General features: G+C 45.3%; 1 protein-coding gene across 1 annotated transcript in view; it reads right to left on the minus strand.

The window, feature by feature from the left end:
- The window catches only part of pde4ba (phosphodiesterase 4B, cAMP-specific a), a 112,904-nt gene that overhangs the window by 23,969 nt on the left and 68,969 nt on the right, over window positions 1-19,966 (minus strand). Inside the window, exon 6 of the mRNA XM_064935923.1 lies at window positions 343-455. Within this exon, the coding sequence (XP_064791995.1) occupies window positions 343-455 (113 nt within the window). The remainder of the gene's footprint in view (window positions 1-342; window positions 456-19,966) is intronic.

Raw genomic sequence — 19,966 nt, forward strand, 5'->3', positions numbered from 1 at the left:
AGACATAGGGAGTTTGGAGGTCAGTGTACAGGTAATAGAGATATGGTTCTGCAGAGGGTTGAAGACATAGGGAGTTTGGAGGTCAGTGTACAGGTAATAGAGATATGGTTCTGCAGAGGGTTGAAGACATAGGGAGTTTGGAGGTCAGTGTACAGGTAATAGAGATATGGTTCTGCAGAGGGTTGAAGACATAGGGAGTTTGGAGGTTAGTGTACAGGTAATAGAGATATGGTTCTGCAGAGGGTTGAAGACATAGGGAGTTTGGAGGTCAGTGTACACAGGTAATAGAGATATGGTTATGCAGAGGGTTGAAGACATAGGGAGTTTGGAGGTCAATCTTACCTTGTTGGAGGCCATGTCACTGACAGAGCGATAGGTCTGGATGGTCTCCAGCTGGTCCAGACACCAGTCCAGCTCCTCCATGGTCTCCATGGCCAGCTTCTGGTACGACTCATCTGTCAACAGACACACAGACACAGGGCAGTAGTCAGCAGGGTACAGAGGGTGAAGGCAAGGTGAGAGAGGCTGGCAGGGGGCTGCTGCATGGTGGCCAAGCCTGGTGGTGGAGGGGGCACACGGCACAATGCTCCTTCATCCTAAGCAAGACTAACACTGAGGCTAACTGCTAGTGGGACGCCACAGCTGTTGCACTCTCTCTCTCACACACTGTTACTTGCTCACTCACTGACTGAGTATTTTTTTGCTTCTCTCTCTCTCTCTCTCTCTCTCTCTCTCTCTCTCTCTCTCTCTCTCTCTCTCAGATGCACTGAATTCCCCCCAACTCATTTACATGAACCCAACTTTGAGAGCAGAAAAACAGCCCCCTCTCAGGAAAACATACAACTCTCAAGTCTTCAAATCAAACACACACTCATACACACTCCCATCATAAACTGTGTGACACTTTGCACACCAAAGGAAATGTGATGTGTCTCTGTATAACAGTGACTTTACTCCTAGTTATATGTACTGTACATACAGTGAGCTCCAAAATATTGGGACAGTGACAATTGTTTGTTTGTTTTAGCTCTGTACTCCAGCACTTTGATTTGAAATTATACAATGGCTTTGAGGTTAAAATGCAGACTGACAGCTTCAATTTGAGGGTATTTTCATCCTTATCGGGTGAACTGTTTAGAACTGTTACAGCACTTTTTGTAAATAATCCCGCCATTTTAGGGGACCAAACGTTTTGGGACAAATTCACTTATATGTTTATTAAAGTAGTTGAAACGTAAGTGTTTGGCCCCATATTTCCTTTACACGGATCAGTCGTCCTGGTCCCTTTGCAGAAAAACAGCCCCAAAGCATGATGTTTCCACCCCCATGCTTCACAGTACGTATGGTGTTCTTTGGATGCAACTCAGCATTCTTTGTCCTCCAAACACGACGAGTTGAGTTTTTACCAAAAAGTTATATTTTGGTTTCATCTAACCATATGACATTCTCCCAATCTTCTTCTGGATCATCCAAATGCTATCTTGCAAACTTCAGATGGGCCTGGACATGTACTGGCTTAAGCAGGGGGACACGTCTGGCACTGCAGGATTTGAGTCCCTGGCGGCGTAGTGTGTTACTGATGGTAGGCTTTGTTACTTTGGTCCCAGCTCTCTGCAGGTCATTCACTAGGTCCCCCCGTGTGGTTCTGGGATTTATGCTCACCGTTCTTGTGAACATTTTGACCCCATGGGGTGAGATCTTGCGTGGAGCCCCAGATCAAGGGAGATTATCAGTGGTCTTGTATGTCTTCCATTTCCTAATAATTGCTCCCACAGTTGATTTCTTCAAACCAAGTTGCTTACCTATTGCAGATTCAGTCTTCCCAGCCTGGTGCAGGTCTACAATTTTGTTTCTGGTGTCCTTTGACAGCTCTTTGGTCTTGGCCATAGTGGAGTGTGGAGTGTGTCTGTTTGAGGTTGTGGACAGGTGTCTTTTATACTGATAACAAGTTCAAACAGGTGCCATTAATATAGGTAACGAGTGGAAGACAGAGGAGCCTCTTAAATAATAAGTTACAGGTCTGTGAAAGCCAGACATCTTGCTTGTTTGTAGGTGACCAAATAATTATTTTCCACCATAATTTGCAAATAAATTCATTAAAAATTCTACAATGTGATTTTTTTGATTTTTTTTCTAATTTTGTCTGTCATAGTTGAAGTGTACCTATGATGAAAATTACAGGCCTCTCTCATCTTTTTAAGTGGGAGAACTTGCACAATTGGTGGCTGACTAAATACTTTTTTTGCCCCACTGTACATAGACTTCAAATCACTGGCTACTTTAATAATTGGAACACTAGTCACTTTAATAATGTTTACATATCTTGCATTACTCATCTCATATATACTGTATTCTATCCTATTCTACTGTATCTTAGTCTATACCGCTCTGACATTGCTCGTCCAAATATTTATATATTCTTAATTCTATTCCTTAACTTTAGAGTGTGTGTATTGTTAGATATTACTTGTTAGATAATACTGCACTGTTGGATCTAGAAACACAAGCATTTCGCTACACCCACAATAACATATGCTAAACATGTGTACGTGACCAATACAATTTGATTTGGTTTAGCTGGGACTCTGCTACTGAATATTAATGTTCTTCCACACAGTACTGCTCTCAATACACGTGATGCACTATGTTCAGATATTAGACGTCACTACATTTTCAGTCAAGCTTGCATTGTGTATACATGCTGCAGTGTTTTTCATACCTGATGTGGCAGCGGGTATCGAAGGTCTTGTGAAAATGCTTAGGCTCAAGTTGGGTTTTTATTTTCGTAATAAGTCATGTTTTTCTTGTCAAGAGAGAAAGAGGCTTGTTTTCGCTACTTTCCCATTAAAATGCAAATCAATTTATAACATTTTTGACATGTGTTTTTCTGGATTTTTTTGTTGTTGTTATTCTGTCTCTCACTGTTCAAATAAACCTACCATTAAAATTATAGACGGATAATTTCTTTGTCAGTGGGCAATCATACAAAATCAGCAGGGGATCAAATACTTTTTTCCTTCACTGTATATCATTTAAACATTCACAGTGTAGGTTGAAAAAAGTATGGAGTCAGGAGTCAAACCTGGAGCTAACCTGGAGTCAAATCAATGAGACGACATTGGAGATGTTGGTTAGAGCTGCCTGGCCCTATAAAAACCACAAAAAATGGAGTTTGCTATTCACAAAAAGCATTGCCTGATGTGAACCATGCCTCAAACTAAAGAGATCTCAGAAGACCTAAGATGAAGAAATCTTGACTTGCATGAAGCTGGAAAGGGTTACAAAAGTATCTCTAAAAGTCTTGATGTCCATCAGTCCACGGTAAGACAAATTGTCTATAAATGGAGAAAGTTCAGCACTTTTGCTACTCTCCCTAGGAGTGGCCGTCCTGCAAAGAAGACTGCAAGAGCACAGTGCAGAATGCTCAATGAGGTTAAGAATAATCCTAGAGTGTCAGCTAAAGACTTACAGAAATCTCTGAAACATGCTAAAATCTCTGTTGATGAGTCTACGATACGTAAAACACTAAACAAGAATGGTGTTCATGGGAGGACCTCCCGGAAGAAGCCATCGCTGTCCAAAAAAACCCATTGCAGCACATCTGAAGTTTGCAAAAGTACACTTGGATGTTCCACAGCGCTACTGGAAAAATATTCTGTGGACAAATGAAACTACAGTTGAGTTGTTTGGAAGGAACACACAACACAGATGTGAGAAAAAGGCACAGCACACCAACATCAAAACCTCATCCCAACTGTAAAGCATGGTGGAGGGAGCATCATGATTTGGGTCTGCTTTGCTGCCTCAGGGCCTGGACAGCTCGCTATCATCAACGGAAAAATGAATTACCAAGCCATTTTGCAGGAGAATGTTAGGCTATCTGTCTGCAAATTGAAGCTCAACAGAAGTTGGGAATGCAACAGGACAACAACCCAAAAACACAGAAGTAAATCAACAACAGAATTTCTTCAACAGAAGAAAACAAGCCTTCTGGGGTGGCCCTGACCTCAACCTGATTCAGATGCTGTGGCATGACCTCAATAGAGCAGTTCACACCAGACATCCCAAGAATATTGCTGAACTGAAACAGGTTTGTAAAGAAGAATGGTCCAAAATTCCTCCTGACCGTTGTGCAGGATCTGATCCACAACTACAGAAAACGTTTGGTTGAGGTTATTGCAGCCAAAGGAGTGTCAACCAGTTATTAAAATCCAAGGGAACACTGTGTGTTCAATAAAGACAAGAAAACGTATAATTGTTTGTGTGTTAATAGTTTAAGCAGACTGTTTTTGTCTATTGATGGGACCTAGATGAAGTTCAGATCAAATTTTATGGCCAATTTACGCAGAAATCCAGGTAATTCCAAAGGGTTCACATACTTTTTCTTGCCACTATAAATTACAGAAAATAGACATAAAAATATAAATACCAAATGCAAACAGAAAGAAAAACACGGTCATAAAAAACAAACACATTTATCAGTAATAAGGTCCTCAATCAGCTTTCTGAATTCCCCTAGAGGCACCAGCACATCAAATCTAAGAAAATGTTGAAGATTGTTCCACAAATAAGGTGCAAGAAAGCAGATTTACCCAATGCAGTAGAGACCAAAGGAATTTCCAGAGTTAACCATCCCTGAGACTGGGTGTGGTAACTTGTATGTCTAAAGTTTAGTTATGATGTTAGGTACAGTGGGACTTTATACATGAAAACATGTATCAACCTATGTGACATCAAAGAGGGTTGTGAGTACTAAAATTGTTGCCCATAATGGTTATATCTCAGAAAGTGTCTAGAGGAGTAAAACAAGGTTGTCCACTAACGGCATATCTATTTATTATTGCCATCGAAATGTTAGCTGTTAAAATTAGATTCAACAATAATGGATTATGGGATTATAAATGTCAGTGTACGCTGATGATTCATGTTTTCTTTTAAAATCACAATTCGAATCCCTCCCCAACTTCAAATTGTTCTATTTAAATTACTATACAAAATTCTTGCAACCAATATAATGTTATATATAAGGGGGTACAATCTTCCCAGCTCTGCAGATTTTGCTGTGAGGAGGCAGAGACATTAGATCATTTATTTTTGTACTGTCCATATGTAGCTCGTTTTTGGTCACGGGTGTAGGAATGGTTGAAGAATTGCAACATTTGCCTTGAACTAATGCTGCAGATAGCAATACTGGGTGATTTGAAAAGTCATAGTCGATCAATCAATAATATAATCATTATTTTAGCAAAAAAATATATATTTAATTTACAATCTGTAGAAGCTATGAGAATAGAAAGGTTCAGTACTTTTGTGAAGCATCACAGCACAGTTATATATGGCAAATAGAAATCCAAAATGGATTATGTTGAGAGATAGATGGGATGGTTGAATGGAGCTGAAGGGTGGGACTAATAACAAGAGAAACGATGTAAAACATACGGGGTCTGTAAAATGTATATAGGTTCAGAAATTTGGTGAAATAGCACAGTTACAAATAGAAATCAAACTGGATCGACATCAGAAATAGAGAAAGGACTAAAAACAAACAAAATATAACTATTGTAAAATAGATGACTAGGGTGGCTGGAGTCTTTGATAATTTTTAGGGCCTTTCTCTGACACTGGTATAGAGGTCCTGGATGGCAGTAAGCTTGGCACTGGTGATGTACTGGGCAGTACGCACTACCGTCTGTAGTAACAGGCAGTGATGCAACCCTTCAGGATGCTCTCGATGGTGCAGCTGTAAAACCTTTGAGGATCGGAGGACACATGTCAAATCTCTTCAGTCTCTTGAGGGGGAATATGTTTTGTTGTGCCCCCTTCACGACTGTCTTGGTGTGCTTGGACAATGTTAGTTTGTTGGTGATGTGGACGCTAAGGAACTTGAAGCTCTCAACCTGCTCCACTACAGCCCCATCGATGAGAATGGGGGCGTGCTTGGTCCTCCTTTTCCTGTAGTCCACAATAATCTCCTTTGTCTTGATCATGTTGAGGAAGAGGTTGTTGTCCTGGCACCACATGGCCAGGTCTCTGATCTCCTCCCTATAGGCTGTCTCATCGTTGTCGGTGATCAGTCCTACCACTGTTGTGTCATCAGCAAACTTCATGAGGGTGCTGGAGTCGTGCCTGGCCATGCAGTCATGAGTGAACAGGGAGTATAGGAGGGGACTGAGCACGCACCCCTGAGGGGCCACCGTGTTGAAGATCACTGTGGCGGATGTGTTGTTACCTACCCTTACCACCTGGGGAAGTCAGGAAGTACAGGATCCAGTTGCAGAGGGAGGTGTTTAGTCACAGGGTCCTTAGCTTATTTATGAGCTTTGAGAGCACTATGGTGTTGAATGCTGAGCTGTAGTCAATGAATAGCATTCTCACATGTTCCTTTTGTCCAGGTGGGAAAGGGCAGTGTGGAGTGTGTCATGACGTTGGCCTGTGGGTAAGGTTAATGACCCCCCCATAAATACCTTTCTCTCTTCCCTCTCTCTCTGACTCTACTGAAGGACTCTTGAATAGCCTTTGTTAAACATAGAGAGTCTGGGAACATCAAACAAGTGGGAGAAAGGAACTATATTTCGGTAATAGAATCAGTTGAAAATATCCGTTGGTATTTAATGAATATGATGTCAGTTCAGTTGTCATCTGAGACATTATGACTGATGACAGGACGACATCAACTGTATCTGGGAAAGACTACACATTCTAGTTTTGGAATTGTTGTGCAATTTAAATGTTTAAATATGACACTATTTGTGAAAAGATTAAATGTAATTTTAGCTTCCAAATGAGAGATTTGGGTTTTCATAAAGTTAGAGCTCTGCTCAATCAGTGGCCCGCCCCTCTGAAGAGACATGGGTTATAAACTATGAAACACACTCTTCTCTCCCTCCACTATATAAGCCCTTGAAGAAAATGTAACCTCCTGTTCCGAGGACGATAGGAAGACGGTCCATACGTTGAAAAGGACCAACATGTCAACTACAGAACTAAGCCAACCTCAGCGTGAGCTTTGGTTGTGAATGATATGAACTTTGAACTCTTATTCACTAAAGAAGTGAGACATCCTAGCCGTTGAGTTAGCAACAGCAGCTGTAAACGTGGGCTATGAAAGGATGGACGACGTATCCAGTCAAACACACAACGACGATAATTCAACGTATCCAATTTACCACCAGTGACATTCTTCCAAGGACAGGAAGATCTTTGTTGGGCAACACAGCCAGCATCCACCACCAACCTACCGAAGCGCAGCTCAGAGTAAATATTTTTGCATTTTCCTTTTCCAAATGGGTGGTAATTTAAAATGCATAAGATACTGTATTTACGATAGCAGAGCTTCTCCCTTTGTTCCTCAGTCTTTCCGCTCTTTCACTCAAACCCAACCCCCTTTTCTTTGTGTAACCAGCTGTCATATCTGTTCCGACCGCCAGGGACGTTTTCCTACATGACATCATTTGTAATCAAGGTATGATTCATTCTGTGTCTATGTAATTCTGTGTGATTAGTTAGGTATTTAGTAAATAATTAAACCCAATTTTGTATTGCTGATTCAACTTGTTAGCTAGGGTTCGTGAAGATAACCAAGAATTCTACAATGTTCAGATGAGACTGAAATAAGGTGACGATTAATATTGACTGCTATTGATGTAAATTATTACTAGGTCTTTCAGACTTTATATGGGAAATAACAGCTCTATAAACAATATTTTGTGGTGCCCCGACTTTCTAGTTAATTACATTTACATGATTAGCTCAATCAGGTAATATGAATTACAGAGAAAGGATTTTATAGAATAGCATGTCATATCACTTAATCCAGCATAGCCAAAGACACGACAAGTGCAATAGAGATTGCATAATCTGTGGATCTGTTGGTGCGGTATGCAGATTGGAGTGAGTCTAGGGTTTCTGGAATAATGGTGTTGATGTGAGCCATGACCAGCCCTTCACACATTTCATGGCTACAGACGTGAGTGCTATTGGTCGGTAGTCATTTAGGCAGGTTACCAAAGTGTTCTTGGTCACAGGGTCTATGGTGGTCTGCTTGAAACATGTTGGTACAATATTACAGACAGGAAGAGGTTGAACATGTCAGTGAAGATACTTGCCAGTTGGTCAGCACATGCTCGAGGACCCATCCTGGTAATCCGTCTGGCCCAGCGGTATTGTGAATGTTGACCTGTTTAAAGGTCTTAAAGGTCTTATTCACATCGGCTGTGGAGAGCATGTAAATGACGCAGAATTGCATGAAATGCATTTTTAAAAGGCAGATCCCCCCCCCCCCCATGTGTAGAAAGCCTAAAAACACCCCTGCTCAACTGTATCCTATACCACATAGCAAACATTATTGTGGCTTTATTATAAAGGATATTTTTCTTCAACAGTACATTTACCACGCATCCAATTGCATCTTGGTGCACGGATTTGTTTACAGAAAATGATGGTGTGCTGGGAAGGGGGGCTACGAAAAAAACAAAGCCACGTGGCCTTTCATTTCTTAATCCGGCCCTGGCTGGGGGAACAGCTGTGAAAAGGCTGGGGGAACAGCTGTGAAAAGGCTGGGGGAACAGCTGTGAAAAGGCTGGGGGAACAGCTGTGAAAAGGCTGGGGGAACAGCTGTGAAAAGGCTGGGGGAACAGCTGTGAAAAGGCTGGGGGAACAGCTGTGAAAAGGCCCAGTAAGCCTCTCTTTATCAAATCAAATTTTATTTCTCTCACACCCTCTTATTTTATTTATTATTATTTTTACCTTCTTTATATTTACCACTTTTTTTCAATACATTTTGTGATCCAAATGGTCCATACAGTCTTGACACATCGCTACAACTCCCGTGCGGACTCGGGAGAGGCGAAGAAGAAGGAGAGAGCCAAGAGCCGTGCGTCCTCCAAAACACAACACAGCCAAGCTGCACTGCTTCTTGACACACTGCCCGCTTAACCCAGAAACCAGCCACACCAATGTGTCAGAGGAAACACCGTACACCTGGTGACCGTGTAGGCGTGCATTGCGCCTGGTCTTCCACAGGAGTTGCTAGAGCACGATGGGACAAGGACAATCCGGCCGGCCAAACCCTCCCCTAACCAGGACGAGGCTGGGCCACTTGTGCGCCGCCTTATGGGTCTCCCTGTTGCATCACAGTCTGGGATTGAACCAGGATCTGTAGTGACAGAGCTATCACTACAATGCAGTGCCTTAGACCACTGCGCCACCCAGGAGGTCCGCTCTCACTCTCTTTATCTCTCCCTTCTTTTTCTCTATCTCTCTTCCACTTTCCCTCCCTCTTGTTCCTCTCATCTTTCACCTCTCATCGTTCTTGGAACTTTCAGCCACATATCATATTCTCCCAGAATCTGTGTGTGTGTTTGTGTGTGCGTGCCCACTTGCGTTTATGTATATGTGATACCGTCAGGCCCATTCAGGACAAGCATGTGTCAGACGAAGGGAATGGTTGTGTGTGTGACAGCTGTGATTGAGACACTCCTCAGAGATCTACTTAGTTTCCTGTAGAGGATGGGAGACGGGGGGGGGGGGGCTCAGTTTCACCATCAACCATGAAAACTACTGACAGTAAACTCACTGACAACTGGCTCCAACACACAGGACAGATGTTGTTTTCGCACAGTCATAAACCCCCATAACCCCCAGTAGTCTCTGGAGAGACAGGCACAGGACACTGGTCCTCTAGGGCCTATTGCTCACACACACACACACACACACACACACACACACACACACACACACACACACACACACACACACACACACTTTTGCTCTCTCTCTCTCTACTATTTTTCTCTCTCTCATCTCTCTATTCCCAGCAGAGAGATTATAACTCTACTCTGAGGAATTATATCTTTCTTATCAGCACTACAACCGCACTTTCACTGCAGCACCAAATCATGTGCAAATAAGGGAGTATCATATGCTAAATACCCACATCAAATAACCACACAAACTGGGACATAGGTTCATACACAGCTGTGATCTGATCTCTTTCAAAAAACAGAGCTAGTCTTTAGGACCTTGGGGTGTTGAGTAACTCTTTCTACACAGGTGAGTGACAGGAAGCCTGGCTTCTCTCTTTGTGTTCCAAATGGCACCCTAATGCCTATATAGTGCACTACTTTTGACCAAGGACCATTGTGACAGGTTCACGGTATTTATCAATCACATGATGAGTTATTACTTAGTGAAGAACTCTGCTGTGGGAGATGACATAGTGTGGGTGTCTGTATGTATGTATGTGTATGTGTGTGTGTATGTGTGTGTGTGTGTGTGTGTGTGTGTGTGTGTGTGTGTGTGCGTGTGCGTGTGCGTGTGTGTGTGTGTGTGTGCCATCGTGAATAGTATGTCCCAATGGCTGGGTTGAGTTGAATCAGTTTCTTAATCTCATTGCTATTAGAACAAACTGTCCTAAATGGCTGAAATGTTAAATTTCAACAGCAGGAACAAATTGAAAGTTTGGAGTAATTGAATTACAGCACATTCTGCCCAAATGATATTAGCCTAACAGGGCCATATATACACTAAACAAAAATAAAAACGCAAGACGGAACAATTTCTAAGATTTTACTGATTTACAGTTCATATAAGAATTCATTCAATTGAAATACATTCATTAGGTCTTAATCATATTTTGGTCACAAATACCTTAAAAAATGTTAGGGGTGTGGATCAGAAAACAAGCCAGTATCTGGTGTTACCACCATTTTCCTCATGCAGTGTGACACGTCTCCTTCACATTGAGATTATTAGGCTGTTGATTGTGGCCTGTAGAATGTTGTCCCACTCGGGAACACGAAAACACAGTCATACACGCTGATACCGAGCATCCAAAACATGCTCAATCGGTGACATGTCTGAGTATGCAGGAGGTGAACTGGGATATTTTCAGACTCCAGGAATTGTGTACAGATCCTTGCGACATGTGGACGTGCGGATGACAGCGGATGAATGGCACGACAATGGGCATCAAGATCTAGTCACAGTATCTCTGTGCATTAAAATTGCCATTGATGAAATGCAATTGTGTTTGTTGTCTGTAGCTTATGCCTGCCCATTCCATAACCCCACTGCCACCATGGGGCACTCTGTTCACAATTCTGCCATCTGCCTGATACTGTTGAAACCGGGATTAATCCGTGAAGAACACACATCTCCAACGTGCCAGTGGCCATCAAAGGTGAGCATTTGCACACTGAAGTCGGTTTCGACACTGAACTGTAGTCAGGTCAAAACCCTGGTGAGGCAAATAGCATGCAGATGAGATCCCTGAGACGGTTTATGACAGTTTGTGCAGAAATTCTTCGGTTGTGCAAACCAACAGTTTAAACAGCTGTCAGGGTGGCTGGTCTCAGACGATCCCGCAGGTGAAGAAGCTGGATGTGGAGGTCCTGGGCTGGTGTGGTTGCAAGTGGTCTGCGGTTGTGAGGCCGGTTGGACATACTGCCAAATTCTCTAAAACGTTGTTGGAAGCGGCTTATGATAGAGAATTCAATTCTCTGGCAACAGCTCTGGTGGACATTCCTGCAGTCAGCATGCCAATTACATGCTCCCTCAAAACTTGAGACATCTGTGGCATTGTGTTATGTGGCAAAACTGCACATTTTTGAGTGGCCTTTCCTTGTTCCCAGCACCTGTGTGCACCTGTGTAAGGTGCACCTGTGTAATGATCATGCTGTTTAATCAACTTATTGATATGCCAAACCTGCCAGGTGGATGGACTTTCTTGGCAAAGGAGAAATGCTCACGAACAGCGATGTAAACACATTGTTGCACAAAATTTAAGCTCTTTGTGCATATAAAACATTTTGGGGGATCTTTTATTTCAGATCATGAAACATGGACCAACATTTTACATGTTGCGTTCTATTTTAGTCCAATGTAATTATAGTACTAGAAGTTCTGATACCGCAGTTCACAGTGCATTGACTGATTCAAACACAGACTCTGTGTGTGTGTGCTTGAGTGTGTGTTTGAGTGTGTGTTTGAATGTGTGTGTGTCTGTGTCGCAAATGTGTGTGTTTGCAAACGAGTGCGCTTTATTTTTTTACTTTAGTTCATTATGTAAATATTTTCTTAACTCTATTTCTTGAACTGCGTTGTTGGTTAAGGGCTTGTCAGTAAGCATTTCACAGTAAGGTCCACACCTGTTGTATTCGGTGCATGTGCTAAATAACATTTGATTTTGATTTGATTTGTAGGTGTGTGTATGCCTGTGTGTTTGAGGAGAGGGATGAGGAGACGGGTTAGGGATAAGGAGAGGGATGAGGAGACGGGTTAGGGATGAGGAGAGGGGTTAAGGATGAGAAGAGGGGTGAGGGATGAGGAGAGGGACGAGGAGAAGGGTTAGGGATGAGGAGAGGGGTTAGGGGTGAGGAGAAGGGTGATGGATGACAAGAGGGGTGAGGGATGAGGAGAGGGGTGAGGGAAAAGGAGAGGGATGAGGAGAAGGGTTAGGGATGAGGATGGGGATGTGGAGAGGGGTTAGGGGTGAGGGTTGAGGAGAGGGGTTGGGGTGAGGAGAAGGGTGAGGGATGACAAGAGGGGTGAGGGATGAGGAGAGGGGTGATGGAGAGAGGTGAGGGATGATGACAGGGGTGAGGGATGACGAGAGGGACGAGGAGAAGGGTTAGGGATGAGGAGACGGAAGAGGAGAGGGGTGAGGGATGAGGAGAGGGGTGAGGGATAAGAAGAGGGGTTAGGGATGAGGAGAGGGGTTATGGGTGAGGGATGAGGAGAGAGGTGAGGGCTGAGGAGAGGGGTTTTGGGATGAGGAGAGGGGTTAGGGATGAGGAGAGGGGTTAGGGATGATGGATGAGGAGAGGGATGAGGGATGAGGGATGAGGAGAAGGGTTTTGGGATGAGGAGAGGGGTTAGGGATGAGGAGAGGGGTTTTGGGATGAGGAGAGGGGTTAGGGATGAGGAGAGGGGTTAGGGATGATGGATGAGGAGAGGGATGAGGGATGAGGGATGAGGAGAAGGGTTTTGGGATGAGGAGAGGGGTTAGGGATGAGGGATGAGGAGAGGGGTTAGGGATGAGGGCTGAGGAGAAGGGTTTTGGGATGAGGAGAGGGGTTAGGGATGATGGATGAGGAGAGGGATGAGGGATGAGGAGAAGGGTTTTGGGATGAGGAGAGGGGGATGATGGAATGAGAGGGGTTAGGGATGAGGAGTTAGGGATGATGGATGAGGAGAGGGGTTAGGGATGAGGATGAGGAGAGGGGTTAGGGATGATGGATGAGGAGAGGGGTTAGGGATGAGGGATGAGGAGAAGGGTTTTGGGATGAGGAGAGGGGTTAGGGATGAGGGATGAGGAGAAGGGTTTTGGGATGATGGAGAGGGATGAGGAGAGGGGGTAGGGATGAGGATGAGGAGGGGGTTAGGGATGAGGAGGGATGAGGAGTTAGGGATGATGAGGATGAGGAGAGAGGGGGGTGGGATGAGGAGAGGGGTTAGGGATGAGGATGAGGGGGGGTTAGGGATGAGGGATGAGGAGAGGGGTTAGGGATGAGGGATGAGGATGAAGGGGTTTTGGGATGAGGAGAGGGGTTAGGGATGAGGGATGAGGAGAGGGGTTGGGATGAGGAGGAGAGGGGTCAGGGTTATGGGATGAGGAGGGGGTGAGGAGAGGGGTAGGGATGAGGAGAAGGGTTTTGGGATGAGGAGAGGGGGTTAGGGATGAGATGAGGGATGAGGAGGGGTTAGGGATGAGGGGTTAGGGATGGGATGAGGGATGAGAAGGGTTAGGGATGATGGGGATGAGGAGAGGGTTAGGGATGGGGAGAAGGGTTATGAGGATGAGGGATGAGAAGAGAGGAGGGTTAGGGATGGGGATGAGGAGAGGGGTTAGGGATGAGGGATGAGGGATGAGGGATGGGGTTAGGGATGAGGGATGAGGGGATAAGAGGAGAGGGGTTAGGGATGAGGAGAGGGGTTATGGGATGAGGGATGAGGATGAGGGATGAGGAGAGGGGTTTTGAGGGATGGGATGAGGAGAGGGGTTAGGGATGAGGGATGAGGAGAGGGGTTAGGGATGAGGAGAGCTGTTAGGGATGAGGGATGAGAGAGAGGGATGAGGAAGAAGGGGTTTTGGGATGAGGAGAGGGGGATGAGGGATGAGGAGAGGGATGGGTTGGATTAGGGATGAGGAGAGGGGATGAGGGATAGGGATGAGGGATGAGGAGAGGGGGGATTGAGGAGGGATGATGGATGAGGAGAGGGTTAGGGATGAGGGATGATGGATGAGGAGAGGGGTTAGGGATGAGGGATGAGGAGAAGGGTTTTGGGATGAGGAGAGGGGTTAGGGATGAGGGATGAGGAGAGGGGTTAGGGATGAGGAGAGGGGTTAGGGATGATGGATGAGGAGAGGGGTTAGGGATGAGGAGAGGGGTTAGGGATGAGGGATGAGGAGAGGGGTTAGGGATGAGGGATGAGGAGAAGGGTTAGGGATGATGGATGAGGAGAGGGGGATTTGGGATGAGGAGAGGGGTTAGGGATGAGGATGATGAGAGAGGGGTTAGGGATGATGAGGAGAGGGGTTAGGGATGAGGAGAGGGGTTTTGGATGAGGAGAAGGGTGGATGAGGGGGGGTTAGGATGAGGAGAGGGGGGTTAGGGATGAGGGATGAGGAGAGGAGAGGGGGTTAGGGATGAGGGATGAGGAGAGGGGTTAGGGATGAGGGATGAGGAGAAGGGTTTTGGGATGATGATGAGAGGGGTTATGAGGATGAGGGATGAGGAGAGGGAGGGATGAGGAGAGGGGTTAGGGATGAGGGATGAGAGGGATGAAGAAGGGTTTTGGGATGAGGAGAGGGATAAGGGATGAGGGAGGGGTTAGGGATGAGGGGGGTTATGAGGGATGAGGAGAAGGGTTTTGGGATGAGGAGAGGGGTTAGGGATGAGGGATGAGGAGAAGGGTTTTGGGATGAGGAGAGGGGTTAGGGATGAGGGATGAGGAGAAGGTGAGAAGGAAGTTTGAAAGCCTTTACAGATCTGTGACGAAGCGTTTGTGTGCATTGGTGGATCAGTTTCTATATCACCTTATACTGTACCCAGCTGACCTCTACCAACATGCCTCAGCAAGGGGTCATCGCTGTGTGTGTGTGTGTGCGTGCGTGCGTGTGTGTGTGTGTGTGTGTGTGTGTGTGTGTGTGTGTGTGTGTGTCTTGATGGGCACTCAGAGAATGCGTGCATATTTAGAACTTCTCCTGGTCCAATAAGGACTTGATCAGTTTAACAGTTAAATACATTTGACGTTGAATTTGGTTTAAATCATTCCCAAGCTGCCTTTTCTGTTAGGTCTCCCTTCATAAAGGCATTCATTATGTCAATAGGACTTTTTGATGAAATAAAGTTGAAATACTGTAACAACCAAAACAAATAAAACAAGGCCAGTTTGAGAGGAAGTTATTGTGAAATTCAGAGGAAAAGCATGTCTACAAGTTTGCCTAGCACCTTGTTTGGTGAACATTACAGGGAAACATGTAGTGTTCATGAAGGGACATGAGAGCCTTTTCTTCCTGATTTGTTTTCATTGTAAGAGGGGAGGAATTGAAACTCTAAACCTTGCCAAGCATTCTTATTGCACCACTGACAAACATCTGAAAAGCAATATTTTTTTTCTCTCTCATGCTTCAGAAAAGAGGGGGGCTGACAGTGAGGGTTTGCATGCATCTGCACTGGTCCGAACCATACGGCCGAACCATGAGACTGAACCATACGGCCGAACCATGAGACTGAACCATACGGCTGAACCATGAGACTGAACCATACGGCCGAACCATGAGACTGAACCATACGGCCGAACCATGAGACTGAACCATACGGCCGAACCATGAGACTGAACCATAAGGCCGAACCATAAGGCCGAACCATGAGACTGAACCATAAGGCCGAACCATAAGACTGAACCATGAGACTGAACCATACGGCCAAACCATAAGACTGAACCATACGGCCGAACCATGAGACTGAACCATAAGGCCGAACCATAAGACTGAACCATAAGGCCGAACCATGAGACTGAACCATAAGGCCGAACCATGAGACTGAACCATAAGGCCGAACCATAAGACTGAACCATGAGACTGAACCATACGGCCGAACCATAAGGTCGAACCATAAGACTGAACCATAAGGCCGAACCATAAGACTGAACCATAAGACTGAACCATAAGGCCGAACCATGAGACTGAACCATAAGGCCGAACCATAAGACTGAACCATGAGACTGAACCATAAGGCCGAACCATGAGACTGAACCATACGGCCGAACCATGAGACTGAACCATACGGCTGAACCATGAGACTGAACCATAAGGCCGAACCATAAGACTGAACCATACGGCTGAACCATGAGACTGAACCATAAGGGAACTTCCCGCGCCGACAGAGATGGCCGCCTCGCTTCGCGTTCCTAGGAAACTATGCAGTTTTTTTTTTTTTTACGTGTTATTTCTTACATTAGTACCCCAGGTCATCTTAGGTTTCATTACATACAGTCGAGAAGAACTACTGAATATAAGATCAGCGTCAACTCACCATTAGTACGACCAAGAATATGACTTTCGTGAAGCGGATCCTGTGTTCTGCCTTTCATCCAGGACAACGGAATGGATCCCAGCCGGCGACCCAAAAAAACGACTTCGTAAAAGAGGGAAACGAGGCGGTCTTCTGGTCAGACTACGGAGACGGGCACATCGTGCCCCACTTCCTAGCATTCTTCTCGCCAATGTCCAGTCTCTTGACAACAAGGTTGATGAAATCCGAGCAAGGGTAGCATTCCAGAGGGACATCAGAGACTGTAACGTTCTTTGCTTCACGGAAACATGGCTCACTTGAGAGATGCTCTCGGATGCGGTGCAGCCAGCGGGTTTCTCCACACATCGCGCCGACAGAAACAAACACCTTTCTGGTAAGAAGAGTGGTGGGGGCGTATGCCTTATGGCTAACGAGACGTGGTGTGATCACAGAAACATACAGGAACTCAAATCCTTCTGTTCACCTGATTTAGAATTCCTCACAATCAAATGTAGACCACATTATCTACCAAGAGAATTCTCTTCGATTATAATCACAGCCGTATATATTCCCCCCCAAGCAGACACATCGATGGCTCTGAACGAACTTTATTTGACTCTTTGCAAACTGGAATCCATACATCCTGAGGCTGCATTCATTGTTGCTGGGGATTTTAACAAGGCTAATCTGAAAACAAGACTCCCTAAAATGTATCAGCATATCGATTGCGCCACCAGGGCTGGCAAAACCTTGGATCACTGTTATTCTAACTTCCGCGACGCATATAAGGTCCTGCCCCGCACCCCTTTCGGAAAAGCTGACCACGACTCCATTTTGCTGATCCCTGCCTACAGACAGAAACTAAAACAAGAAGCTCCCACGCTGAGGTCTGTCCAACGCTGGTCCGACCAAGCTGATTCCACACTCCAAGACTGCTTCCATCACGTGGACTGGGACATGTTTCGTATTGCGTCAGGCAACAACATTGACGAATACGCTGATTCGGTGTGCGAGTTCATTAGAACGTGCGTTGAAGATGTCGTTCCCATAGCAACGATTAAAACATTCCCTAACCAGAAACCGTGGATTGATGGCAGCATTCGCGTGAAACTGAAAGCGCGAACCACTGCTTTTAATCAGAGCAAGGTAACATGACCGAATACAAAGTGCAGCTATTCCCTCCGTAAGGCTATCAAACAAGCTAAGCATCAGTATAGAGACAAAGTAGAATCTCAATTCAACGGCTCAGACACAAGAGGTATGTGGCAGGGTCTACAGTCAATCACGGACTACAAAATAAAATCCAGCTCAGTCACGGACCAGGATGTCTTGCTCCCAGGCAGACTAAATAACTTTTTTGCCCGCTTTGAGGACAATACAGTGCCACTGACACGGCCTGCAACGGAAACATGTGGTCTCTCCTTCACTGCAGCTGAGGTGAGTAAAACATTTAAACGTGTTAACCCTCGCAAGGCTGCAGGCCCAGACGGCATCCCCAGCCGCGCCCTCAGAGCATGCGCAGACCAGCTGGCTGGTGTGTTTACGGACATATTCAATCATTCCCTATACCAGTCTGCTGTTCCCACATGCTTCAAGAGGGCCACCATTGTTCCTGTTCCCAAGAAAGCTAAGGTAACTGAGCTAAACGACTACCGCCCCTTAGCACTCACTTCCGTCATCATGAAGTGCTTTGAGAGACTAGTCAAGGACCATATCACCTCCACCCTACCTGACACCCTAGACCCACTCCAATTTGCTTACCGCCCAAATAGGTCCACAGACGATGCAATCTCAACCACACTGCACACTGCCCTAACCCATCTGGACAAGAGGAATACCTATGTGAGAATGCTGTTCATCGACTACAGCTCGGCATTTAACACCATAGTACCCTCCAAGCTCGTCATCAAGCTCGAGACCCTGGGTCTCGACCCCGCCCTGTGCAACTGGGTACTGGACTTCCTGAAGGGCCGCCCCCAGGTGGTGAGGGTAGGCAACAACATCTCCACCCCGCTGATCCTCAACACTGGGGTCCCACAAGGGTGCGTTCTGAGCCCTCTCCTGTACTCCCTGTTCACCCACGACTGCGCGGCAACGCATGCCTCCAACTCAATCATCAAGTCTGCGGACGACACAACAGTGGTAGGCTTGATTACCAACAACGACGAGACGGCCTACAGGGAGGAGGTGAGGGCCCTCGGAGTGTGGTGTCAGGACAATAACCTCACACTCAACGTCAACAAAACCAAGGAGATGATTGTGGACTTCAGGAAACAGCAGAGGGAACCCCCCTCTATCCACATCGATGGAACAGTAGTGGAGAGTGTAGTAAGTTTTAAGTTCCTCCTCATACACATCACAGACAAACTAAATTGGTCCACTCACAGAGACAGCATCGTGAAGAAGGCGCAGCAGCGCCTCTTCAACCTCAGGAGGCTGAAGAAATTCGGCTTGTCACCAAAAACACTCACAAACTTCTACAGATGCACAATCGAGAGCATCCTGGTGGGCTGTATCACCGCCTGGTACGGCAACTGCTCCGCCCACAACCGTAAGGCTCTCCAGAGGGTAGTGAGGTCTGCACAACGTATCACCAGGGGCAAACTACCTGCCCTCCAGGACACCTACACCACCCGATGTTACAGGAAGGCCATAAAGATCACCAAGGACAACACCCACCCGAGCCACTGCCTGTTCACCCCGCTATCATCCAGAAGGCGAGGTCAGTACAGGTGCATCAAAGCTGGGACCGAGAGACTGAAAAACAGCTTCTATCTTCTAGACTGTTAAACAGCAACCACTAACATTGAGTGGCTGCTGCCAACACACTGACTCAACTCCAGCCACTTTAATAATGGGAATTGATGGGAAAGGATGTAAAATATATCACTAGCCACTTTAAACAATGCTACCTAATATAATGTTTACTTACCCTACATTATTCATCTCATATGTATACGTATATACTGTACTCTATCATCTACTGCATCCTTATGTAATACATGTATCACTAGCCACTTTAACTATGCCACTTTGTTTACATACTCATCTCATATGTATATACTGTACTCGATACTATCTACTGTATCTTGCCTATGCTGCTCTGCACCATCACTCATTCATATCTTTATGTACATATTCTTTATCCCCTTACACTGTGTATAAGATATTAGTTTTGGAATTGTTAGTTAGATTACTTGTTGATTATTACTGCATTGTCGGAACTGGAAGCACAAGCATTTCGCTACACTCGCATTAACATCTGCTAACCATGTGTATGTGACAAATAACATTTGATTTGATTTGATTTGAACCAGAAGACTGAACCGTAAGGCTGAACAATAAGACCGAACCATAAGACCGAACCATCAGGCTGAACCATAATATGGTTACTATAACTAAAGAGATGTGAACCATAATGCTGAACCATCAGGCTGAACCATCAGGCT

The sequence above is a fragment of the Oncorhynchus masou genome, chromosome 24 (assembly GCF_036934945.1).
Source record: "Oncorhynchus masou masou isolate Uvic2021 chromosome 24, UVic_Omas_1.1, whole genome shotgun sequence".
NCBI lineage: Eukaryota > Metazoa > Chordata > Actinopteri > Salmoniformes > Salmonidae > Oncorhynchus > Oncorhynchus masou.